Consider the following 24,014-nt stretch of genomic DNA (forward strand, 5'->3'; position numbering starts at 1 on the left):
GTTTAATCGATAATGAAAATAATAGTTAGTTGCAGCCCTACAGTAGACTGATTTATTGATTGATAGGAAACTCATATTTATCTCATCTTTCATTCATTCATTATCCTTAACCATATATCCGAACTCGGGTCACAGGGGGCTGGAGCTGATCCCAGCTGACATTGGACAAGGGGCGGGCTACATCCTGGACAGGTCTCAGACTATCACAGGGCTGACACTTACAATCTTACTGATATATACTATGTTCTATGTTGTGTTAAGTAAAATGTTTGTTACTTTTTAATGTTATGCTGTATTACATTGTGAGGAACTACACACTCGGTGAAATTAAGCAGCTCGGTGGCATAAAGCAAGATGGTCTCTTTCACCCTTTATTCTTTTTTCCTTCTCTGTTTTCTTTGTATCCTGCTTTACATACATAATCATCCCTCAGGATTCACACTGGAATTAATTTACAATGTCAGCTGAGTGTTTGTTAGTTGGCAGTCTTGTTAAAATGTTGTTTAAAGCGAGTGGATCCAAGAGGAATATGTTCCAATCTCGATGCCAGCAATAAAACGACTTAAACTCTGTTGTGACTGTGTCTTGGTGGATAAATGCAACAGGACTCAAACACTCAATTTACAAAAGATAACATGAAAAGGCCCAATTAGTGAAATCCAGCCATGAAATCATGTCGTGGACATGAACAGGTAAAAATGACAGCTGTGCCACTCACAGTATGAACAAGGTAAGTACACTGTGATGATACAGTATGAACACTGTAAATAGCCCCTAAGGCCATGTTGGATGTCAGCTTACTTTTGAAACAATATGAGAAAACAAAGCAAAAAAAGCACCAGGCTGCTAACACTGCAAAGAACTAGGACGGATCAGTTTCGCACAGCTGCACACTCCGAAGGCTGTCCCATTTGTGCGTTACACCAGTGAAAAGAAGGACTCTTGCCTCGCCTCCGGAGGACCCGACTCCGAAAGGAAGGATCCTACCAAGGAAGGATCCTTGACTTTGGGATACAGCTTCCGTCTGCTCCCCGTATCAGAAACAAGATGGCGACGAGTGTAACGCTGAACTCGATGCTTCCAACAGGCCACAAACCAATGGGTGACGTCACGGTGACTACGTACATTATTTATATACAGTCTATGAAAGAAACACAGACAGCAAAAATGGTCCAGTTGTCTAATTTGAATGAAACATATGAGGCACAAATTTGCTTTGCATTCACACCGAACACAACTTAATTCTATTACTGAAAGGCGTGCACTTAGGTTTAATTGTTGACTCTAAATTGCCCATATTTGTGAATGGTTGTCTGTCTCTATGTGTCAGCCCTGTGATAGTCTGGGTCCTGTCCAGGGTGTACCCCGCCTCTCGCCCAGTGTCAGTTGGGATCGGCTCCAGACCCCCGAGACCCCAGTGGTGGTGTTGGAGATGTTGGTGATGGTTGTAAGAGTTTGGTGTATGACCTGGTGAGTTGGAGTACTTGGTTCTGTAGTGGCTGCATTCATGCCAAATACATCAATCAGTGACAAAAAGTATACCTTTAATAAGCTTGAAACAAAGTAGTTTGTATGACATGTCAACGTTACAAATTTAATATCAAAAGTGTTTTTCACTTTTCTGCATGGTAAAAAAAAACGTTTGACTCCACACAGCTCGTCAACTACATCATGAAAGTATACATTATTGATGGTTTATTGGTTTTGGAAAATATAGGAGAAGGAAAATTGTAGACATTTAGAATTTATGTGAAATGCTACTTGCCATGACCCATTTCCCTTCTCTACAACTCATGACTCCTGCATCTTGTCTAGAGCAAGACAAGAACATTTCAGTGATGCAACACTGGGACAGTGTCAACATGTTAAATACAAGCTCTGTATGTCATTTAACACATTACTTATACAATACACTCTCTACTCTGCTGTGTGTAGCTGTGTTTTTACAAAACCTTCTACTACAACCCCAATTCCAAAGACGTTGGGACGCTGAGTTAAATGTAAATAAAAACAGAATGCAATGATTTGCAAATCTCATAAACCCATATTTTATTCCCAACTTTTTTGAGATGTGCTGCTGCCATCAAATTCAAAATGAGCTAATATCTATAGCTAATATCCATGAAATGGTAAAATGTCTCAGTTTCAACATCTGATATGTTGTTTATGTTGTTTTCGGAATAAAATGTGTGTATGAGATTTGCAAATCATTGCATTTTGTTTTTATTTAGATCTAATACAGCATCCCAATGTCTTTGGAATTGGCGTTGTATAAGAGTTCATTGGCTAAAAATGTAAAAGTTAAATGTTGAGACAAGCTGCTGTATGGTGGAACAGCTCATATGTTAACACAATGTGTACGCATAGGAACTTTGGAGGGTCTTTCTCTTGCATTCTTTATTCACATTATCTCTGCATGCACTCTGGTTATGCAACATCACACGCACACTATATCAAGCAGTTATTTGCTGGAACAAATCTGCAACGTAATATAAAATGGAAAGTTATGAAATATGTGTATGTTTCACATTAGTTGGATTGTTACAAATTTTGCAGCATCCAAATGGAAACCTATAGAAGAATAAATAATACAAACAGAATATAATCTCGTTAAATTATGTCACAGTGTAGATAATTTTACACATACTGTTTAGTTACCTCGATTTAATTTCATGAGAACGTCCTTTATACTTTTCATGTACACTGCAATCAATGTACAGTACTCATAAACACTCTTTGTCCATTACTTGCAGCAACAGCATCTCATACAGGAATCCTTTAATCACATCAGTTTTTTCTTCTTCATTTTCTCCTTTCTTCTTTTTCATAGTTTCTTTTCATGTCTTGAATCATCTCTTGGTCATTTTTTGGTGTCCTCCTCTTCCCCATGTGAAACAAACTGGACCTGATCTCAGGAGGAGATGACGGAGGGCAGAGTTAAAAAAAAGTGTTTCCAGAAAACAGTTACATATATAATAATAATAATAATAATAATAATTATTATTATTATTATTATTATTATTGTTGTTGTTGTTGTAATAGGCAATATACCATTTGGCACAAGGTGTACCTATCATCTATTGTTTTCAATATCATCAAGTTCCAAATTGAACAGCTTTCGCAGAAATAGAAGCAAATTAAGTGATGATTGTTTAATTTTTGTATGCTGATAAGTCTCCAAGGTTGTATCCGAGGCCTCATATAGACCTTTATCGTGTCACTGTTGAGAAAAGATCAAAGCAGTATCAACTACCTGTATGCCTATTCTAGCCAAGGTAAGTCCAGTTTGCTCTGGTGGCCCAAGGCAACCATGGAGTTCCTGTTTCTGCCAGCAGGTTCTTCTGATTCCAGATCAGACCTGTAGAGAACAAGAGACAGTAATTAATGTGGGCTACTAGGAACCTGGTCTCACAGGAATCCGTGAAATAGCCACGGATTCGCTTAACTCAAAATCCGTGAAATAGCCACGGAATAACCCACATTTCCGTGAAACTGACACGGATTTCGCTACAATGCAAGTTAATGACAGTCATATCCCGTGGCTATTCCATGGATATTTTTTCCTATTGGTTTGTTCCAAGTCACGTGACTTTCAAGGTTCCGGCGATCAGAACAAATAACATGGTGGACAGTTCTCTCATTTTTAGTGAAAAAAATCAATATTTTGACTTAGTTTATGCATAAAAATAGACTTTGATCACATTTCTAGCGAGAAATATGTTTTATTTTCTAAATATTCACTCAGTGAATGTACATAATCACTTTGTATGTTGGAATAGCCAAAAAATATCCATGGAATAGCCACGGGATATGACTGTCATTAACTTGCATTGTAGCGAAATCCGTGTCAGTTTCACGGAAATTTGAGTGATTCTGTGGCTTTTTTTTTGAGTTAAGCAAATCCATGGCTATTTCACGGATTCCTGTGAGACCAGGTTGGCTACTAGCATATAACAGTATTTCTGGTGGACATCAGGGACACCGCTTCAGTTTGCGTCACTTTAGCCTGTGTTATGACTGTGGTCATTATTTGCAAACTGCGTTAGTTATTTTGGCTTTAGTCCACCCCTAAGTCGAAGAATATACTGTATATGTATTCACAGAAGTTATTTTTGTAAATAAATATTACCTGTTCCTTAAACTAATCTTTGTTTGTTTCATGTTGTGTACTAGCCCCCCTAGACTGGGGCATAACACCTTGGAGTATAAGAAATCATATATTGTCCATTAATTCCCACAATGTCAGAAGCACTGCAGTGGGCCGGTGTGCCTGTCTCAGCAGGAGGGTGTGGTTCTTTTTACTGCAGCCTTAAATCCACAGGGTAATTCCCTGCCTCCTCCAGGAATACCTGAGGCCTGACTCTCCAACCCCCTCCTCTGTCCATCTGGATCTGTGCCAAGCCCCACTCAGGACAGAGGAAGAGGCTGAAGGGCCAACAGCCCTCCACCTCCCATCAGGTTTCTCCAAAAGAAAAGCCACAGTGGTCACACTTTCTTCTTGCTCAAAATTCGAAGAAGCTGTCCTAACTTTTTCACCCTAAAATGTATTTCTCTCCCCCTAGCTGACTTGTTAAATAACTTGCATTCCTTCCTTTTTTTCAGAATTAGAATAACCACATCTATCAGTGAGGTGTCTGCCTGGCCAATGACTCAAGGTTTGATATGGTCAAAGAATGACAGTTGAATTTGAGGGGTGAAGAATCCAAAACAGAGTGAACCAGAAGGAAAGAAGAGGTGTGGTGTTATCACTTTGTACTGTATCAAAGAGAGTGATGCAGGTAACGCAACCAAGGGGCGTTCAAGACTGTAGTATTGTCAACCCTGGAGCATTAGTTAAAATTTAGCTTATTTTGGGACTGAGAAAAGACAATCAATCCATGAGAAGTTGACTGCATAAGTTTATATTATATGTTTATGTTTGTTTGTCATTGCTCATGTTTTTGTCATTAATGTTTTGTGTTTGGTGTATCAGGATCAATCGAGGGAAGAATTTGAATTTTTTGTCTTGTTTTGCTTTTATTTGTTATTTTGGACCAATAAAGATAGATTGGAGCATCCTTTTTCCCCCAATGAATTGGAATGATTAATGGAAATATAGGAATTGTTAGTTTTGTGTGCTTGCTTGCAAAAGCACACTAACTACTATTCACCGGGACTATTTTTATTATTATTCTTCCGTTTCTTCCGTGTCATTTTTCGGTCGACTACTCCTCCCAGAGTTTTGGTCGCACATACACAAAAAAGGTATCAAATCGACCGGCTCGCCCATGACAAGTGTGCTATGACTTTTATAAGGGTTTCGACAAATGGTTTTCAAATTATTGGGCAAAAACACGTCAAAAAATCCCCCCAATGTAACCCTATGGAGAGTCTAGAGTGGAGAAGTCATCAAACAGAGTGTAGAGGGAGAGAAAGAATTGTCAAAAAATAAATTTGAAAACTGCGCTCCAGGCCGCAAATTTCACTCTACAGAAATAATTTATACATAGAAACGTAGGAAAATTTGTCCTCTCACTCACAATCCTCTGGTAAAGCTGTCAGAGTTATAGTTTGGGCGCAGGACGCACAGATGCTCAAACAAAATGCACCAACTGCCGCATCGGCTCCCATATTAAAAATGAAGGAAGATTTCTCAAAAAAAAAAAATTAACAGTTTTTTAAAATCGCTCTAACAAAGCTATTTTTTCATTTTTCTTAAAAAAAAACATATGTAGATGTTCAGGAAGAACTCAGGACGCTCAAAGTGAAGTCGGATCAATGATAGGTATTATGGTTTTGCCGAAAATGCTTTCTGTTCGAGGCCAGAATTTCAAGTTTGTCGACCTCTGTCTGCTCACTTTGATGGAACTGTCTCCATCGTCAGTTAATTTCAGTTGATTGCTCTGCTCTGATTGGTCGACTCCACCTGGCCACGTGGTTGCTTAGCTACCAAAGCCTCCCCCCTCCCCCCTCCCTCCTCCAACACAGACATTCTAACTGATAACTGTCAGTTTACTCTAAGTAAACAGACATGGCTTTCTTCATAAAACACGAGACCTTATAACTTGACCATACATTGTCCAATCTGCCTCAAACTTGTCATGCATGATGATGGTTCATCACTTTTCAGTTCTACATAACAATAATTCATAAATTCCCGCCCTTTTTATTAGCCACGCCCCCTTTTACTAACTAATGAACCGTTTGTCCTAGAAACTTGTATAAGATGTCAGATTACTCAGCATAGAGTCCGTTTAACTGGTGATTGATAACCCCGCCCCTTTTGATAAGCCACGCCCATTTTACTAACTAGTGAACCGTTTGTCCTAGAGACTTGTATGAGGTGTGAGTGTACTCAGCAGAAAGTCCCTGTTTAATCCGTGCCCCTTTTGATAAGCCACGAGAGTCACAGTCCAGAGGCAAGCACACAATCAAAATTTCTTTAGGAATTTTCTAGTTATAACTGTAATGGTCTTGCTGATTGTAAAAAACGAAAAATAATTTTTTCATGGCTCAAGGAAAAAAGACAAGATATTTTTTGCCTTCAGGAAACACATTCTACTGAGGAAGATGAAATAGCCTGGGAAAAGGAATGGGATGGCCCAATTTATTTTTCTCATGGCCAGAGAAACTCAAGAGGTGTTATGATTCTTTTTAAGAAAGAATTTAATTTTCAGTTTTGTTCAATATGCACAGATTTAGTTGGAAGATGGCTTAACTTAAATGTAATAATTCAAGGGGAAAAGCTGTGCATCTTGAACTTGTATGGACCTAATATAGATGATCCCACTTTTTTTGATGAAATATCTGATAAGTTGCAGGATATTGAAGGAGAAATTATCATGATGGGAGACTATAATATTGTTTTAGATAGATCGATGGATCGAAAAGGAAGCCCTCCAATTAATTCACATCCGCATGCCCAAAAGATGATTAACAATATTATGGATGCTTTGGATCTAGTTGATATCTGGAGATTTAAAAATCCAAATTCAATTAGATACACTTGGAGAAGACAAAACCAGGCGAGTAGAATCGATTTCTTTTTAATATCCTTTTCTCTTGTATCTAAAGTAATTGGTGTGTCAATAGAGGATAAACTACGATCTGATCATAATTCTATTGGACTGAAGATTTCAATGTCAGAAAACCTACATGGACCAGGATATTGGAAATTTAATCAAAGTCTTCTTGAGGATGAAGATTTTGTCTGTAAAACTAAGATATTCATAAGTGATTTTTTTGTACACAATATGGGTACAGCAAAACCTTCATCCGTATGGGAAGCATTTAAATGTAGTTTTAGAGGACACGCAATTGCTCACTCTTCTTGGAGGAAAAAACAAATGAAATTGAAAGAACAAACGTTAAAAACAGAAATTGAGCAGTTGACCTTAAATATTGATAACCTGGTTGATGCACCTAGAGACCAGTTGAATTATTTGAAAAATAAACAAGATGAATTATATGATTTATTAGAAAATCGCCTGTTAAGAAGCTATAACTATAAAAGAGCCGAGTGGATGGAGAAAGGGGAAAAATGTTCAAAACTTTTTTTGAGCCTTCAGCATAGAAATCTCTCTAAAAAGAATATTTCTAAGTTAATCTCGAGCAATGGAGATGAGGTGTGTACACAGACAGATATATTAAATGAAATAGAAAACTATTTTGCTAAGATTTTTTCATTTCAGTCACCACCTCCACTCAATTCCAAAAACTTTTTTCCCCAAATGTATGAAGGAAAACTAAGCAACATGCAGAAACAATCATGTGAGGGTCTAATTACAGAGGAGGAACTTTTCCAGGCAGTAATGTCATTTAAACCAGGGAAAACACCTGGTATGGATGGAATACCCATTGAGGTTTATCAGAATTTTTTTGATTTGGACCATTGCTCTCTTGTTTTAATTTCTCTTATAGCACCGGATATTTATCTGATTCTCAGAAAGAAGGGCTTATTTCCTTGTTACTCAAGCAAGAACATAATGGCCAATTTAAGGACCCTACAAATCTAAAGAATTGGAGACCAATAACACTCCAAGGTTATGATGTTAAGATACTTGCAAAATGTATAGCTCATAGATTGGAAAAAGTGTTAACAAGTATCATTCATCAAGACCAATCAGGATTTCTGCAGGGTCGCAATATTGGTAACAATATCAGACAGTTGTTGGAGATCATTGAAAATTATGAGTTGAATAATAAAAGTGGGTTAATTTTTATTGCTGACCTGGAAAAAGCCTTTGATAAGGTTAGTTTAGATTTTATCTTTAAAAGTTTAGAATTCTTTAATTTTGGAAACTCTTTAATCAATTGGGTTAGAGTATTGTATAATGATACCAACTGTAAGATTATTAATAATGGTTACATTTCAAAGTCTGTGCCCCTATCAAGGGGAGTTAAACAAGGATGCCCTTTGTCACCACATTTGTTTATAATTGCTATGGAAATATTAGCCATTAAAGTGAGGTCTAATGTGGACATAGAGGGGCTTAATATTGGGAATACACAAACAAAAATCTCAATGTACGCTGACGATACCAGTTTCCTGTTAAACCCAAAACCTTCTTGTCTGCAAACCCTTCTGGAACTTTTAGAGCTCTTTTCACAACACTCTGGTTTGAAGCCAAATTATGAAAAATGTAAAATTCTCAGGATAGGGGCACTAAAAGGTACAAATTTCAAAATAACAAGTAGACTGCCTATTGCCTGGACTGATGGGCCAGTCAATGATTTGGGGATTGTGATTCCAGAAAATTTGGACAACTTGTGTATGATGAATTATAATAATAGGTTGACAAAGATAGATAAGATTCTACAACCATGGAAGGGGAAAATATTAACACTTTTTGGGAAAATTTCCCTAATTAATAGCTTGGTTGCATCACAGTTTATTTATCTTTTTATGTCCCTCCCAATTCCATCACAATCTTTTTTCAGGTGTTATGAGCAGAAGATCTTTAGGTTCCTCTGGAGTAATAAACCAGAGAGGATCAAAAGAAAAGTCCTCTATAACAATTATGAATATGGTGGGTTAAAATTACTTAATTTAGAGGCACTTTGTCTCTCTCTAAAATCCTCCTTAGTTCAAAAACTATATTTGAATGAAGATTGGTTTTCATCCAAGATACTGGAAAACACCCATTTATTGTTCTATAAGAGATTATATCCCTTCCTACAGATTCAGTCAAATCATATAGAGTGTGTGATTAATCTGATTGGAAATGTATCCTTTTTTTTAAAGGAAGTCATTCAATGCTGGCTATGTTTTCAGTTCCATCCTCCAGAAAGCCGTGATGAAATTTTACAGCAAATAATATGGTTTAACTCAAATATATTAGTTGAAGGGAAACCAATATTTTGGAACAACGCCTTTGATCACAGTATATTGTTTATAAATGATATTGTGGATGAAGATGGGAAACTTATGAAATATAGCCAGTTCATTGAAATATATGATACAATCTGTTCCCCTTACTCGTATAATCAATTGATCTCTGCCATAGGAAGGGATTGGAAACAAAAGATCAATAGTGGGACGTCAAAGTTACTAGTTTGCCAGCCTTCTATAAGAAACAGAAGATGGTTAAAAGGAAATAAAATAAATGGAGTTGTGTATAAATTTCATCTAACCTTTAGATCGCTAGTGGTTACCCCGTATAATATATATAAAAAATGGGAGGATACTTTTGATTTTCCTATCCCATGGGAACAAGTATTTAAGTTAATATTCAGAACAACAGTAGACACATTTTTAAGATCCTTTCAGTTAAAGATTATTTACAATTTTTTATCTACTAGGAAAATGCTTAAAATTTGGGGTATTGTTGAGTCGGATGAGTGTCGTTTTAGTTCAATGGAACCTGAATCAACAATACATCTTTTTTGGTATTGTCATGTTGTCTCTGTCTTTTGGAGGGAGGTTCAGAGGATGTGTACTGCAATGAAGTTAAGTTTTGAATGTGATTTCTTTTCTGTTATACTAGGTGATGTTACAGAGACAAGCAGTTATATTATTAATTTAATTATCTTGTTGGGCAAAAGATTTATTTTTTAAAGCTGTCAATGCAGATCCTTTGAATATTAATCAATTTAGGATGCTTATTAAACGTTATTTTGTTTTGGAAGGTTATATTGCTAATAGGAATGGTGATGTTGGACGGTATTTGGAAAGGTGGAAAAGATTTATTGAAGGGGAAGGCTGGCATTTAATTTAACTTAACCCTTTTTTATTTATTTTTTCTTAGGTTATCAAGTTTACTGATATACTGTGTGTTTTATGTGGTAATTATGTTTGATGTATGTTTTTGTGTATTGTTTTAGTTTTGATGTGTTAAGGTTCTTGTTTATTATTGTGGTTTTATTTATTTATTTGGGTTGGTTTTGTGATTTTGTTGTTGTGTTTTTTGTTTTGTTCTTGTTTTTCTCTGTTTGTTCATTGGTGATTTGTGTTGTGTTTTGTCTAAATTAATAAAAAAAAAAAAGAGTGATGCAGCCGCTGGTGGCGTGCTCCCTCATCAGCAGCCAGCATGAAGGCCAGATTTGTAAAACTATAATAATAATATTAATGCTTCTCTAACAGATGGCAGAGGCAAACCCACTCCAGCTGATGACCCAGTCCATCATTCTGGTCTACAAGCAGGAGAAGGCAAGATGAAGCTTAGAGAGTCCTCTGACACGCTACACAGCAAAATCAGGAATGTTAATCCAACTCACAGTGTTAAATGTAACACTTTTTCTGAGTTGATATAGTTCTCACGGATTCTGAGTTAAAATAACACTTTGAAAAGTGTTAATATTTTAACTCTTTAATAGTGTTAAATATTTGACAGTCATGTTGTTTTACGACACAACATAAGTACACTTTTAACTCAAAATCGTGTTTTTCCTTTTCACTTTGAGTGTTCATTTTTAACATACATCGTGTTATTTTATGACACATTAAAGTGTATTTTCAACACTAAAATCGTGTTTTAATCCCCTTCACTGTGAGTGTTAATAGTTAACATACATTGTGTTACATTGACACATTAAAGTGTATTTTCAACACTAAAATCATGTTTTAATCCCCTTCACTGTGAGTGTTAATAGTTAACATACATCGTGTTATTTTATGACACATTAAAGTGTATTTTCAACACTAAAATCGTGTTGTAATCCCCTTCACTGTGAGTGTTAATTGTTAACATACATTGTGTTACATTGACACATTAAAGTGTATTTTTAATCCTAAAATCATGTTATTTCCTTTCACTAATTTGATAATTAACATTTATTGTTTTGTTTTACGATACATTAAAAGTGAATTCTGTCTTTAGCCGAACATACAAGTCACAAAATCTGAAAATCAACTCCAGCTGAAGTGAATTTAACTCAGGTATTAACATGTAACAACGCTGGCAGAGCTTTTTGATCACTACAATGTTAAAACAACTCCAAAATCATCAAATTATTAACACTGAAAAAACAACACTACAGATTTTGCTGTGTAGAGAGGTGTTTATCTACACAGGTTGGAAATGGCAGGTGCATATAGAGATAAAAAAATACTGTTCTACTATACTGATATATACATTTATGGTGTTCCATTGTTACTGAAACTGAATTAACCCATTTATCATTTTACGTCTTTTACTGTCATGGTTTAGCAGCTTTTCACCATAAAATCTACAGACATTTTTTACAGTGTACTCTACTGTTGTACTATGTACTATTGCATGTCTGTCTGCATCCTCAGAGGGGGATTTGTCCTCTGTTGCTCTTTGCTTCTTTCTTAGTGTCGCATTGATACTTCCTTTTATTGCATAACAGCAACAGCAAAATAAATACAACTCATCTTAAACAGTAAAAAATTGCTTTCTCTCTTACAATGCAGTTGAAAAATAGTTTGTCCTTCCGCTCTGTAGCCAAACACACCTGTTCACCTGTGCCCAGGCCACGCCTACATCACCCCCTGACATCATCATTACATCATTATCATTTAATCATTTCAGCAATATCACGACCACATGATCACAGCATTTCATTATGATCAGCATAATTTGATATATAGGTGTCGTACCCTGTACAGTCTGTAAAGCCCTTTTAGGCAAATCTGTGATTTGTGATTCTGGGCTATATAAATAAAATTGAATTGAATTGAATTGGATCTATACCCATTTTTTTTTAATCATCTTCATATGACCTGGCTTTGTGCCTTCCCTCGACAATTTGCACAAAGGTGGAAGAACACTGTTGTATGAAATATCCTTGGTGCTGCAGCATTAACATTTCCCTGCACTGGATGTAAGCGGTCTCGACTGATTTAGTATAATGGTCATATACAGGTTATAGAGAATATACAGCACCAAGCATAATGTGTAGTGTATTACTCACATGTAGAGTTGTGGGCAGGACATCTTCAGTGAGGTGGAGGTCAGTCCCAGCCTGCTTTGGTTTCTCCACTTAGTTTTCCTCACAAGGTCTTTGACTCTGTCCCATGTATAGTTTTCACTCAGCTGAACACAAAGACACACAAGAACGACAACTTAATACAAATGTAGCTGTAACTACAAGACCAAAGCTCACCCAACAGGCCTCGATGTTCATTCAAGTGTGGTCAGACTGAAATGAGGCAAATTTTTTGCCACAGATCATTGGACTGTTTTTGCATTCTGTGTTGTTTTGTCTAAGATTACCTGTAAACTAGTTTGCAATGCATGCACTAACAGGACATTTTTGCAAAGTGAGGACATTTCGGCCGGTCCTCACTTCTTTAAGGCTTTTTTGAGATTTCAGACTTTGTTTTAAGGGTTAAAGGTTACAATCAGGTTCATGTTAGTGTTAGGGTTGGGCATCTAGTGGTGATGGTGAAGGTTAGTTAAGGCTTAGGGTAAGGAGGAACAAGGTTATTATAGTTAACAATAACGAAACAAAATAACGAAAACTAGAATTAAAAAAACATTTTCGTTACCTGAAATAAAAATAAAAATGAGAGTTTAAAAAAAAGGATAATTAACTGAAACTGTATTGTGTAGTTACAAAACTAACTGAAATTATAGTGAAAATGTACTTTGTTTTTGTCTTTGTCAACTTTTTTCATACATAATGAAGATGGATAAGACAAAGGAAATAAAGGCAAAATTTTTACTGTGACCTCTTTTAATCTCCCACCCAACAAATACCCCATTACAAAAAACTAAAACTAACACTAAAACAAAAAAAACTAAACTAAAACTAGCAAACTCACAAACTCTCAAAACTAATTAAAACTAACTGAATTTGAAAACAAAAATTCACAACCCAATTAAAACTAAAACTGATGAAAAACTAAAACTATTATAACCTTGCAATGGAATTCACTATTCCAATGAGGGCCCTCCTCACAAAGATAGAAGTACTGTGTGTGTGTGTGTGTGTGTATGTGTGTGTGTGTGTGTGTGTGTGTGTGTGTGTTCTATGTGTCAGCTCAGCCTTTGACAAATCAGGAACCTGAATTAATTCAGGTTCAGTGTTTTCCCTGCAGTCTCTCTCCTTTGTTCTCTTGTCTCAAACTACAAGCTACAGCTTGTATGGATCAGTGGACATATCAATAAAGTTTTTCTCCTTTGTTCCAGTCAAGCAGTACTGTTGCTCCACACTTAAATGTAGTGTGGAATGTAATGTAAATTCCTCCATAATTATTTGGGCTCTAGCACTGGGCATGAACTTCTGAACTATTCACCTCTGCTAACACTGTACATGTGATGGAAGAGTGTTAGCCAAGCCAGGGAAGGTGCATGGTTTCAATCCAATAAAATGTCCAAAACAGCCATAAGATATAGTATTGCTTTCTTATGTTAAAGTTTTGACAGTTGACAGAGAATGTGGATGTACGTCGACCTTAAGTTCACACACACATTTCACGCAGGTCATCATTTTTAAGTATGGTTGCATCACAATCAATGCTTTAGAAAGACCATCATGTTTCATGAAATAATATAAAATATTTTAAAGGCCTCTATCTAATTCCATGACAAAAACCTGTGTATGTTACAGTATTAATAAATAGAAAGCAAATTAGACCAGTTTCCTGAGAAGTACTGTCTCATATATCTGTACATAACAGAACCCTTTGTTAAAAAATACCAAGACACTGCTGAATGTGATTCTTGCAGTAGACCTACACTGTAAAAAATGTTTGTAGGAATTACAGTAAATACTGTCAAATTATATCAGAAATAGGGCGTAAAATTTAAAAATGTACATCACCGTAGTAGACACTTTTAATTAGCGTAAATCAAAGAATAGCATAAAAACTTTTACTTTTACTGTCATAAACTGTAGGAAACACAGAGTTTTGCTGTAAAAATATAACATTTCCATGTAAAATTAATGGAGAAATACCATGATGTCACAATGGCACAATTATCCTAAAATGACGTATTCGGTCTAAATATCAGTTTTTGCTGAAATTTACATTTTAGTTTACAGTAGAAATTACAGTAAAAACTGTCACATTACAGAAATAGGGTGTAAAATTTAAAATTATGTATCACCATAGTCAGACACTTAATTACCGTGAATTAAAGAATAGCCCAAAACTTTTTTTCTGTCATGAACTGTTGAAAACACACAGTTTTGCTGTAGAAATATAACATTTTCATGTAAAGATAGTGGAGAAATACCATGATGTCAAAATGACACAATTACCCTAGAAATAACAAGACTATTCAGTCTAGATTACAGATATTTACATTTAAATTTACAGTAGAAAACCCACTTACTGTATTTCTTATGTTGAAGTTCTGGCAACCAGAGCTGCTGGTATTTTACCGTAAATTAAATTAAATTACACAGATGTATAATTTTTTACAGTGTACAGCATGTGCATATGACTCACTCTGCGCTGGGGGATGGAGAGTTTTTCTGTGCTGCCCCCGAGGAAGCTGACCTCCCCCTCAATGTTACTCCTTCGGTTCAAGCCTCTCTTCCACAGTGGGATGGGTATCACACCTTCACTGCTCAGGTCTGAAACACAAATCCCAGTGTATGAGTGGGAGAAGGTTTTAATAAACAAGCATGAAATCAGTATTAATACGGTCCAATCTAGGCCACGCCCCTTCCTTTTCCAGTTTGGTAGTGCTTTTAACCCATAAGAACCCAGACCTATTGATCCTTGAAAGACAATTATGGGGGATAAACCACAGACCAAGTGGACCACATAGAACACATTTATGATGTTTTTTTTTTAATACAACCCCTAAATATCAAAGATCTGTGATGTGACATATATGTCACATTAGGCGTTTATGGTATTTATTTTTATGATATTTCTTATTTTAATATAAATAAACTCAACACCTTTTCTGCTTACAGATTTGCAAATTTGCCTTTTTGTGCATCTCCACAACATTTATTAAAATTGTGACATTAATAGTGATTGAATTATTTTTCTGATTTGTTTTTAAGTAACAAAATAATAAGAAATCAATAAGAAATCTAACAAATAACAAACTCTAATAGGGTAAAATGCAATAAAAGACACCCTATAAATGGATTAGAATTGTTAAATGGGTTTAAACTTAGCCTAGTAACAAAAGATAAGCTTTTTGAAATTAGCTACTTTTTTCGATTTCTGTTTCCAGTCACACCCACATTTTGGAGAAGTCACTTCTTGTCAAAGTCACATGACCACCACACCAGGGTGTTGAGTATACGTCACTTAGGGATTTAATGAGTTAAGGTGAAGCATAAAGCTGAAAATGGGAGATTCTAGAAGATTTAAAGTGTTTGTTACACGGGTGTCACCATGGGTTCTTATGGATTAAGTGGCTTTATATCTTACAGTGCGTTTTGGTTGATTGTGTGATTGTTGTTGCTTTGGGATCACCTAATGATGACACTCAATGGGAAGTAGTTAGAACTCCATTTAAAAGACACTTAAGTGTCATATTTGATGCCACCCCTTGGGGTGCCAAAGTCAGAAACTTTAACTCTATGTGTAGAAAGACGAAGTTATTATTTATTTATTTTAATATCTTGTTTGGCCACCTGAGCTTGACAAAGCAAGTAGAAAAAAAATCAGACAAGCTATCATATTATTCCGAGTATTTGTAAAAATTTAATTTATATACTGCTGAAGGAGTTTGCATTATATTTGCCTCAGTGTACTTGCTGCCTTGGTTATGTTCACTGACAATGACACCAGAGATTTGAATTTGTGTCCAGTGGCCAGGTGTGGTTAGGCATAGGTAAGAGATATTTTCGGTTAAGATTAATATCAGACATTAAAGACATAAAAACCTTTGACAGTTTCCAACAATTTTCCCTATATAACCAACTGCCTTTAGTTTCGTAAACATAACCATAAACATGTTAATCAAGCTTTAGTTGACCTGAGTGGTAATCGTATGGTAAAAAATTAAAACAACAAAAGCACTCAGTATGAATATTTAAAAACTATGTATTAAAAAAAAAAAACGTATATTGTTGATTAAAAAATATCATCATCAAGGGAGGAGGATTGTTGAAGTTGTGTTTCTTGCTATAAGTCCCACACTGTAAAAAAAAAACAAAAAAACAACAATGTGTTTTTACGGTAAAACAATGGCAGCTGTGGTTGCCAGAACTTTACCGTAATAAATACATTGCAACTTTTTCTAATATTACGGTAAAATGATATTAGCACGGTTGATTTCCCGTTTAAGATTGCCATTTTATTCCATATTTTACCGTAAAAAATAAAAAGTTTTTCCATCAAAAGAAACGTTGTTCTGTCATATAATTGACAAGAAAATACTTTATAAATGCTGCATAAATTAAAGATTTTACCATAAATATTACAGTATATTTCTGTTAGAGATATGGTGTTTAGAACAGTTAGAAAAAGTATTTTTTACAAAAATAAATGCAAAAATGACGGCTTGAATATATATTACAGTATATTTTTGCTACAAACACGGCGCCAGTGTATTTTACAGTGGAATAATGTTTTAAATTTTTTTTTAAAAATACTGTTTTGGCTGATATATACATTTACGGTGTTTTGTTGTTAATGAAACTGAATTAACCCATTTTTCATTTTACGGTCTTTTACTGTCACGGTTTAGCAGTTTTTCAGCATAAAATCTACCGACATTACAGTGCAGTAAGTTACAAACTTAGCTCTCTCTGGTCTTTACTTACTGTGTCTTTACCTGCTAAATGCTACCATATGCTCACCCGCTGCTCTCTAACTGTGTGTCTGCTGTTTGCTGCTGAGCAGGTGGTGTGAAAGAGCTTTACCAGAGGTTTTCGCTGAAAGCAGCTGCTGGTGATGAGGCATTCATTTTTGAACTAGGTCCCAAAAGGCTCTTTTCACTCTGTAAGTATCATTAATAAGCCAGTCACTTTGGTATGTCCAAGAGTATTTTCCTCATTTCACTCTAAGCTGTCTGTTGCACGGTTTGGTTAGTACACGGTCTCCCATAAAGTTGGAATCATATTGTAACATATTTAATTGTAAGTTTCATTTTCATTGTGATATGTTTGGAAGAGATTTATTAATAACATTTTGAGAAGGTTTACACTTTATCTGTCAATAATAAATCACATTGTCATAATCATTTCATTCAAAGAGGTAAAAAATATTTGATACCAACTTTGTGGGTGACTGTTTAATTTGAGGGGTTTGTTACACGTTGGGAGCCTTTACGTGCAATTTGACAAATAGTGATGGAAAACAGCACAGTCCTGTTTTTTGTCCTGTTTTTTTCTATTCCCCACTTGCTCATGTAAACACATTGAGGGGAAGTGTGTTTCTGCCAACAGCTCCCTGCTCAATAAGAAAGACCCCAAACCAGGTCAGCCAGGGACAGACATGTACACCTGGAATTATTATGTGTGAATTTTTAAATGGCCTTTTCCCCTTTTGTCAGTGAATGTTACAACTCCAAATCCAACAGCAATATAACCCATAACTTAATTCTAAAGGTCCGGGAAAGGTCCCCGGTTCCAGACCGGCCAGTAAAACCACTTCCACAGGAAAAAGGAACATCACAATAATGCTAGTAAGCTCAGTCCTAAATAAAAATATAGTGATGTCATATATTTAGATTTTTGGGAGCGCTGTTTCTTAGTAAAGAGAACAGTAAGGAGACCCAGGTAAAATGTATAAATAAGTAATAAATAAATAAGTAATACATAATCAACGATTAATGTATGATTAACTAAATGAAAGTTGATAGAGCTGATAAATATAATTATTAAATTAAACAAATTATAATTAAATAGGACATAAATGTATATCATGAATTCATTTCTAAATGTTCCTTTCTTTTATTCTTCCTTATATCTATTTTACTGTAAAATAGTCAACTTTTCATGTCAGAAAAACAGAAACCCTTTTTCAGCTTTGTGAGGGGCATTTTGTGGCGTCTTCTCCTCTTCTTTTTGTTTGTTTTTGTTTGTTTTTCACAAACCACTGCACACACTAGAGCAGCTGGAGCCAAAAGCTGCTTCTCCTACATTTGTAAGTTTTTATTAAGAGCATGATGGGAAAAAAATGGTAAAATGTGTCTTTAGATGTGAGCAGGTGTGAGCTGATAGTTTTCCAGGAGTCTTTTCCAAATCTTTTCAAAGTCTTCTGATGTATAATTAGCATCAGTTGGAGCCTTGTCACGTGTCGGTTATTATGGAAATATACATCCTGCTTCATTGATATGAATGGCAGTTGGTATAGGATTTAATCTTGGAATCGTCAGAGTTATCCACTTCACTTACTGAACCTTATCCTGGCCCCCAATATTTCCTGACTTCTCAACCTTGCCTTTAGATGCTATTTCCTGCCCATCAGGGAAGAAACAAGGCATTCCAGAGTCCATGAGCAGGATACCAGGAATTCTGCCCTAGTCCCACTTGACCCATAATTTCCTCTTCCTGCCGGGACCACAGAGCTGTCAGCCACCACGGCCTCCTAGGGCAATGACGGCCACTCCGAAACCAATAGAATGTAACTTAAGTAACACTAAAGCTTTTTAATAACATACCTTAGAGATCCATTTCAGGAACATGTCGGACAAACACTGAAGTCAAAACATTAATACGTAGTGGTGTGCATGTTTTTGTTGACACATCCTACTGTGGCAGGTTATTAAGTGTTGATCCTACCAATCATTAAATGCTAGGGGTTAAATAGGGCTGGTGTTAGTAACCCCCAGGGTCCCACAGAAAACTATCGCTGTATGTCTACTAAGGAAGAAAAATCTTAGCATTATTGCAGATAGGACTTTTTCCCCCAAAGTTGTTTTCTGTTCATTTTAGGCAGTTCACCATGCTGATATATTTGCAATTAATTTTTCTGAAAATCACTGTTGTACAGTGAGAAGAAGTGTACATGTGTCGTCCATCATTAGGTTTTGATTCATCGCAGCACTTCCTACTGCTGCTTGTTGATTTCATCATTTTTAAATTAAAACATTTACTGACCAAAGCAATTTCTTGGCAACATCACTACATCACACAAAGAAACCACCAGCAGAAAACACAAGTCGCCTGCTATATTAATGTGTGTTGTTGGCAGACGCTGAACCTGAGAGTAGTTTAGTAGCATAAACACAACATAACTGTTTAGTTCTTAGCCAACCAGCCATTGAACGCGTTGTTAACAACCTGCTGTACCTACTAGAAGGCAGAGCAGGTGTGATAACACCCATTCTACCAAAGTTATGTTATCTTATGTTTTGCTATGATGTTATGCTTTGCTAGAATATTTAGGTTTGCTTCTGACCTGCCAAGGGACTACAGATGTAAATTAGCTTCAAGCTAACTGTGGTACACTGTAAAAAAAAAGGTGTATCTAAAAACAAGATAAAAACACTAAATCTGAAGGAAATGATCTTGCTGCATGGACAGATAATTTCACTTGACAAGATTTCTTAAATTAAGATTGTTAAATCTAGAAATAAGCATGTTGAACACTTAAAATTAGAAATTAACTCTTAAAACAAGATAAATTATCTAACACCTCTAAATCTAAATTTTTTTTTTTATCTTGGTAAGAAACAAATAATTGTCAGTGCACTCTGCTCGGGCCAGTTCATCGCTTCTTGCAGCTTTAATTTATCTTGTTTTAAGAGTAAATTTTTTATTTTAAGTGTTCATCTTATTTCTAGATTTAACAATCTTAATTTAAGAAATCTTGTCAAGTGAAATTATCTGTTATCTTATTTCCCTCAGATGTAGTGTTTTTATCTTGTTTTTAGACACACCTTTTTTGCAGTGTACAACGCATCAAATTGAATATTTATGTTTAAATATGGTCCTTTTATACAAAAAATAAATGAATGAGTGTGATGACGTTTGAAACAGGTAGATTGAGTTTATTCAATAGCACCTTACAGAACAATGCTATTTGATATTTTTTTTAATGTTATTTATTTCCTGTATACTTGCTTTCATTTTCAGCAGATAAAGTACAATATGCAATAACATTACCTGTCCTGGTTGATATGAGTGGATGTCGGGCGACCTCGTGGATGGTGGACAGGTCAGAAAGTGTTCCACTGGGTGACAAAACCTCATCTCTGGAGTGTCTTTGTTGAATCTCCTGGAAACCCAGGCTAGCTGTACCACAGCTGCAGTGCTGCCGGAAAAAATCCTGTTCAGAAAGATGCCGGGAAGAGGACACAAACAGCGTTATATTACTATTATTTCATTTAGCATTTTATATCATCAATTTCTACTGATTTGCAGTAGAAGCTATTTGCCTTTTTATTCTGTTGAATATGAATTTTGGCACAATAATCCTCATAATTGTGCATACTTGTTAGCCTGTAGTTTATTGCCTTGCATATTTGGTATCAAGGCAGCTTTATTATGTGAAAGATAGCATAACTGACCTGTGTTGTGCTAGCTGTGCATAATATTCTTAATTTCCTCTTATGCATTAAAAAAAAACTTTGGAAAACAATTTCCTGTCATAAAAAAAATCTTTAATAGGTTCAATTCAGACAGACCCTGCATAATAAATCTAAAGTAATTTTACTGTCTCATTCTAAACTAGACTGAAAAGACACAGCACCATTACAACGTATCAAGCTACACTGAGAAATATAAGCCACAACAGTTTCTGCTGTTGTAGTAAGTTGCATTAATTGCTTATTTGTGGATTAAAAATCAAAGTAATATGAATGCTAGTTACATACATGTGTGGCACAGAGAATATTGATACTTTGGTTCTGTTTGGTCCCATCCTGTGACTCTTGTACAAAAAAAAGAACACAACAACTGAGTCATTCCAGAGCATCCGTCTAATTCAGGTTTACATCCTTCCATGTGAACTTAGTGAGGACTACAGTAGAACATCACCTCAGGTAAAATCCCATAATAGTCCAAACTATGTGAATGCAGCTAACTACAGCAGCATTAACCCTTTATCGGGCAAAGAAGTATATTCGGTAACTTCAGTTCAAATGGGTCCCCATGTCTCTCTGTGAGGTCGTAGAACCACATGGATTTCTTCCAGTTATCAGCAAATATCAGGCTACATCACAGACAGTGACACCATGACATCTGACCAATCAGTATAATAATAATATAATAATATTAACTTTATTGACCTTGACCTCCAATGTAAAAATGAAAAATTTTGAAAAAAAATCTGCATGAAACAGTCGTGTTATTCTTCAATTACTTGTATGAGGAGAACTTGACTATGACGCCATATAAGGGCCAAGTATGAATACAAATACAAATACAAACACGAGGGTGGCAAATTTACTAGATTAAAGTGGCAAATCTATGCGAAAATTTAAGAGAAAAAGTGGGAAAAAGGCAACTTTTTTCTTGCAGATTCACCACTTTAAATCTCATAAATCTGTTTTTTTTTCTCGTAGATTTGCCACTTTAATCTCTGAAACTTTTTTCTCAAAATATTACCCCCCTCCCCTGGGTCCGTATGTTTTTTTTTTACACATTCCACAGTCAGACACATTCTGTTAGTATGTAATATCCTCCAATATTCTCTAGGTTTGAAATTTGGAATTTGCAAGTATTTCAATGAGAGCCCTATTAAGGGTTAACTGGTTCTTTTCCGTTCTATTGTATGGACTGATTTATGGTATATAGTAAATTTTACAATGTTAAAGGTGAACAGACATTCTCACACACATCATGTGATTTTAGCCACATGATCTCTTTCTGTGCTCTGAAGTTACCTTTCGCCGACTGAGGGGGAAAGGTTCAAATGTCCCTTTAGAACAACATACTCAAGTGCAGATCCGTCTACACACACACACCTTTCCCTGCTGGTATCAAAACAAAGCGCCCCTCTCTCAGCTGCATTACATAACAACTAGATATGCCCCAAGTGGGAGTTAACATCTCAATCATAAACTATAGCTGCAGAGTGATACAATCTGGTTTTAATGTATGTTCAATAAACTATTAAACAATAGAAATTAACCTCCTTATTGTTCAAGTAAAATATTAATATTTTTCTTCAATCATTTTTTAACCATGCTCTGAGGTGGCAGTCTTCGATCCACCACTGACACTCACTATAAAACAGACTTTCACATTAAACATTTTCATGTTGTCATTTGGTACATTGTTGTTTTTTAAACTAATGATTATAGTTGCTTTAAAGTTTGAGAAAAAATAAGGATAAGCAAAGCTTGCAAAAAAAACCAAACTTTTCAGTAATGCACTGCAAAAAAGGTGTGTCTAAAAACAAGATAAAGAGTAAAGCAAAGCAAAGTAAAGCAAAGCAAGTAAGTAAGTAAGTAAGTAAGTAAAGCAAAGCAAAGCAAAGTAAGTAAAGTAAAGTAAAGTAAAGTAAGTAAAGTAAAGCAAAGCAAAGCAAAGTAAGTAAAGTAAGTAAAGTAAGTAAAGTAAGTAAAGTAAGTAAAGTAAGTAAAGTAAAGTAAAGTAAAGTAAAGTAAAGCAAAGCAAAGCAAAGTAAGTAAGTAAGTAAGTAAGTAAGTAAGTAAGGTAAAGTAAAGTAAAGTAAAGTAAAGTAAGTAAGGTAAAGTAAAGTAAAGTAAAGTAAAGTAAAGTTAAGCAAAGCAAAGCAAAGCAAAGCAAAGTAAAGTAAAGTAAGTAAAGTAAAGCAAAGCAGAGCAAAGTAAGTAAGTAAAGTAAAGCAAAGCAAAGCAAAGTAAGTAAAGTAAAGTAAAGTAAAGTAAAGTAAAGCAAAGTAAAGTAAAGCAAAGCAAACCAAAGTAAGTAAGTAAGTAAGTAAGTAAGTAAGTAAGTAAGGTAAAGTAAAGTAAAGTAAAGTAAGTAAGGTAAAGTAAAGTAAAGTAAAGTAAAGTAAAGTAAAGTAAAGTAAAGTAAAGTAAAGCAAAGTAAAGCAAAGTAAAGTAAAGTAAAGTAAAGTAAAGTAAAGTAAAGTAAAGACACACACCACTCTGGTCTTGGTCACCCTGCCGTCCTTCTGCAGGCTGCAGATCTGCCTTTGCAGCTGAAGGTTGGTCTCCTGGAGCTGGCTGATCTTCTCCATGAGTTGGCAGATGTGCTCCAGGTAGCCCAGGCCTGAACCCCGGGGGCTGGAACTGGTGTGCTGTAGCTGCAAGAGAAGCTGTGCAGGTTAGTCAGTGTACCAGGAATAAGGAAGGAATTACAGATTCACAGGACTTTTAAATGTGATCGTATGACATCAGGATTGATTCTGTACAAATACAAAGGCATTTGGGGATTTTAAATGGCCTGCAAAATAATGCTGATTTTATACGCAAACACTGAGGTTATTATCAAAAATCAACCATGATCTGTTTCTGTAATTATCACAATTAAATATGTTTTATCATGGACAGTAGCCTGTACTTGTAATGTACATGGTGGAATATGAATAGAATAATGTACATTAGGAAAATAAAAAATAAAATATTATAACTGTTATCAGACCAGTGGAGCCAGAACGAGTCCAGGATGACTCCCAAATTCAGACACTAGGGAGTCATCCTGGACTCGACACTCTCATTCAGGAAACACATCAAAAAAGTGTCTAACTCTGTCAAATACAATCTGGCAAATTTCAGACAGATCAGGAATTCATTAACAGCCAGTGCAGCTTTTATGTCTTACACTGTATGGTC

At 35.5% G+C, this 24,014-nt stretch overlaps 1 protein-coding gene across 1 annotated transcript in view; it reads right to left on the reverse strand.

Moving 5' to 3' along the window:
- Positions 1–2,371: 2,371 nt before the first annotated feature.
- Positions 2,372–24,014, reverse strand: part of si:ch211-250c4.3 (uncharacterized protein LOC100535981 homolog) — a 48,376-nt gene continuing 26,733 nt past the window's right edge. Inside the window, exons 3-8 of the mRNA XM_059358805.1 lie at positions 23,324–23,485; positions 20,413–20,575; positions 14,840–14,967; positions 12,355–12,476; positions 3,254–3,358; positions 2,372–2,905 (exon numbers count right to left, since the gene is read on the reverse strand). Coding sequence (XP_059214788.1) covers positions 3,262–3,358; positions 12,355–12,476; positions 14,840–14,967; positions 20,413–20,575; positions 23,324–23,485 — 672 coding nt within the window. The 3' untranslated portion in view covers positions 2,372–2,905; positions 3,254–3,261. The remainder of the gene's footprint in view (positions 2,906–3,253; positions 3,359–12,354; positions 12,477–14,839; positions 14,968–20,412; positions 20,576–23,323; positions 23,486–24,014) is intronic.

This window comes from Centropristis striata, chromosome 20 (assembly GCF_030273125.1).
Source record: "Centropristis striata isolate RG_2023a ecotype Rhode Island chromosome 20, C.striata_1.0, whole genome shotgun sequence".
Classification (NCBI taxonomy): Eukaryota; Metazoa; Chordata; class Actinopteri; order Perciformes; family Serranidae; genus Centropristis; species Centropristis striata.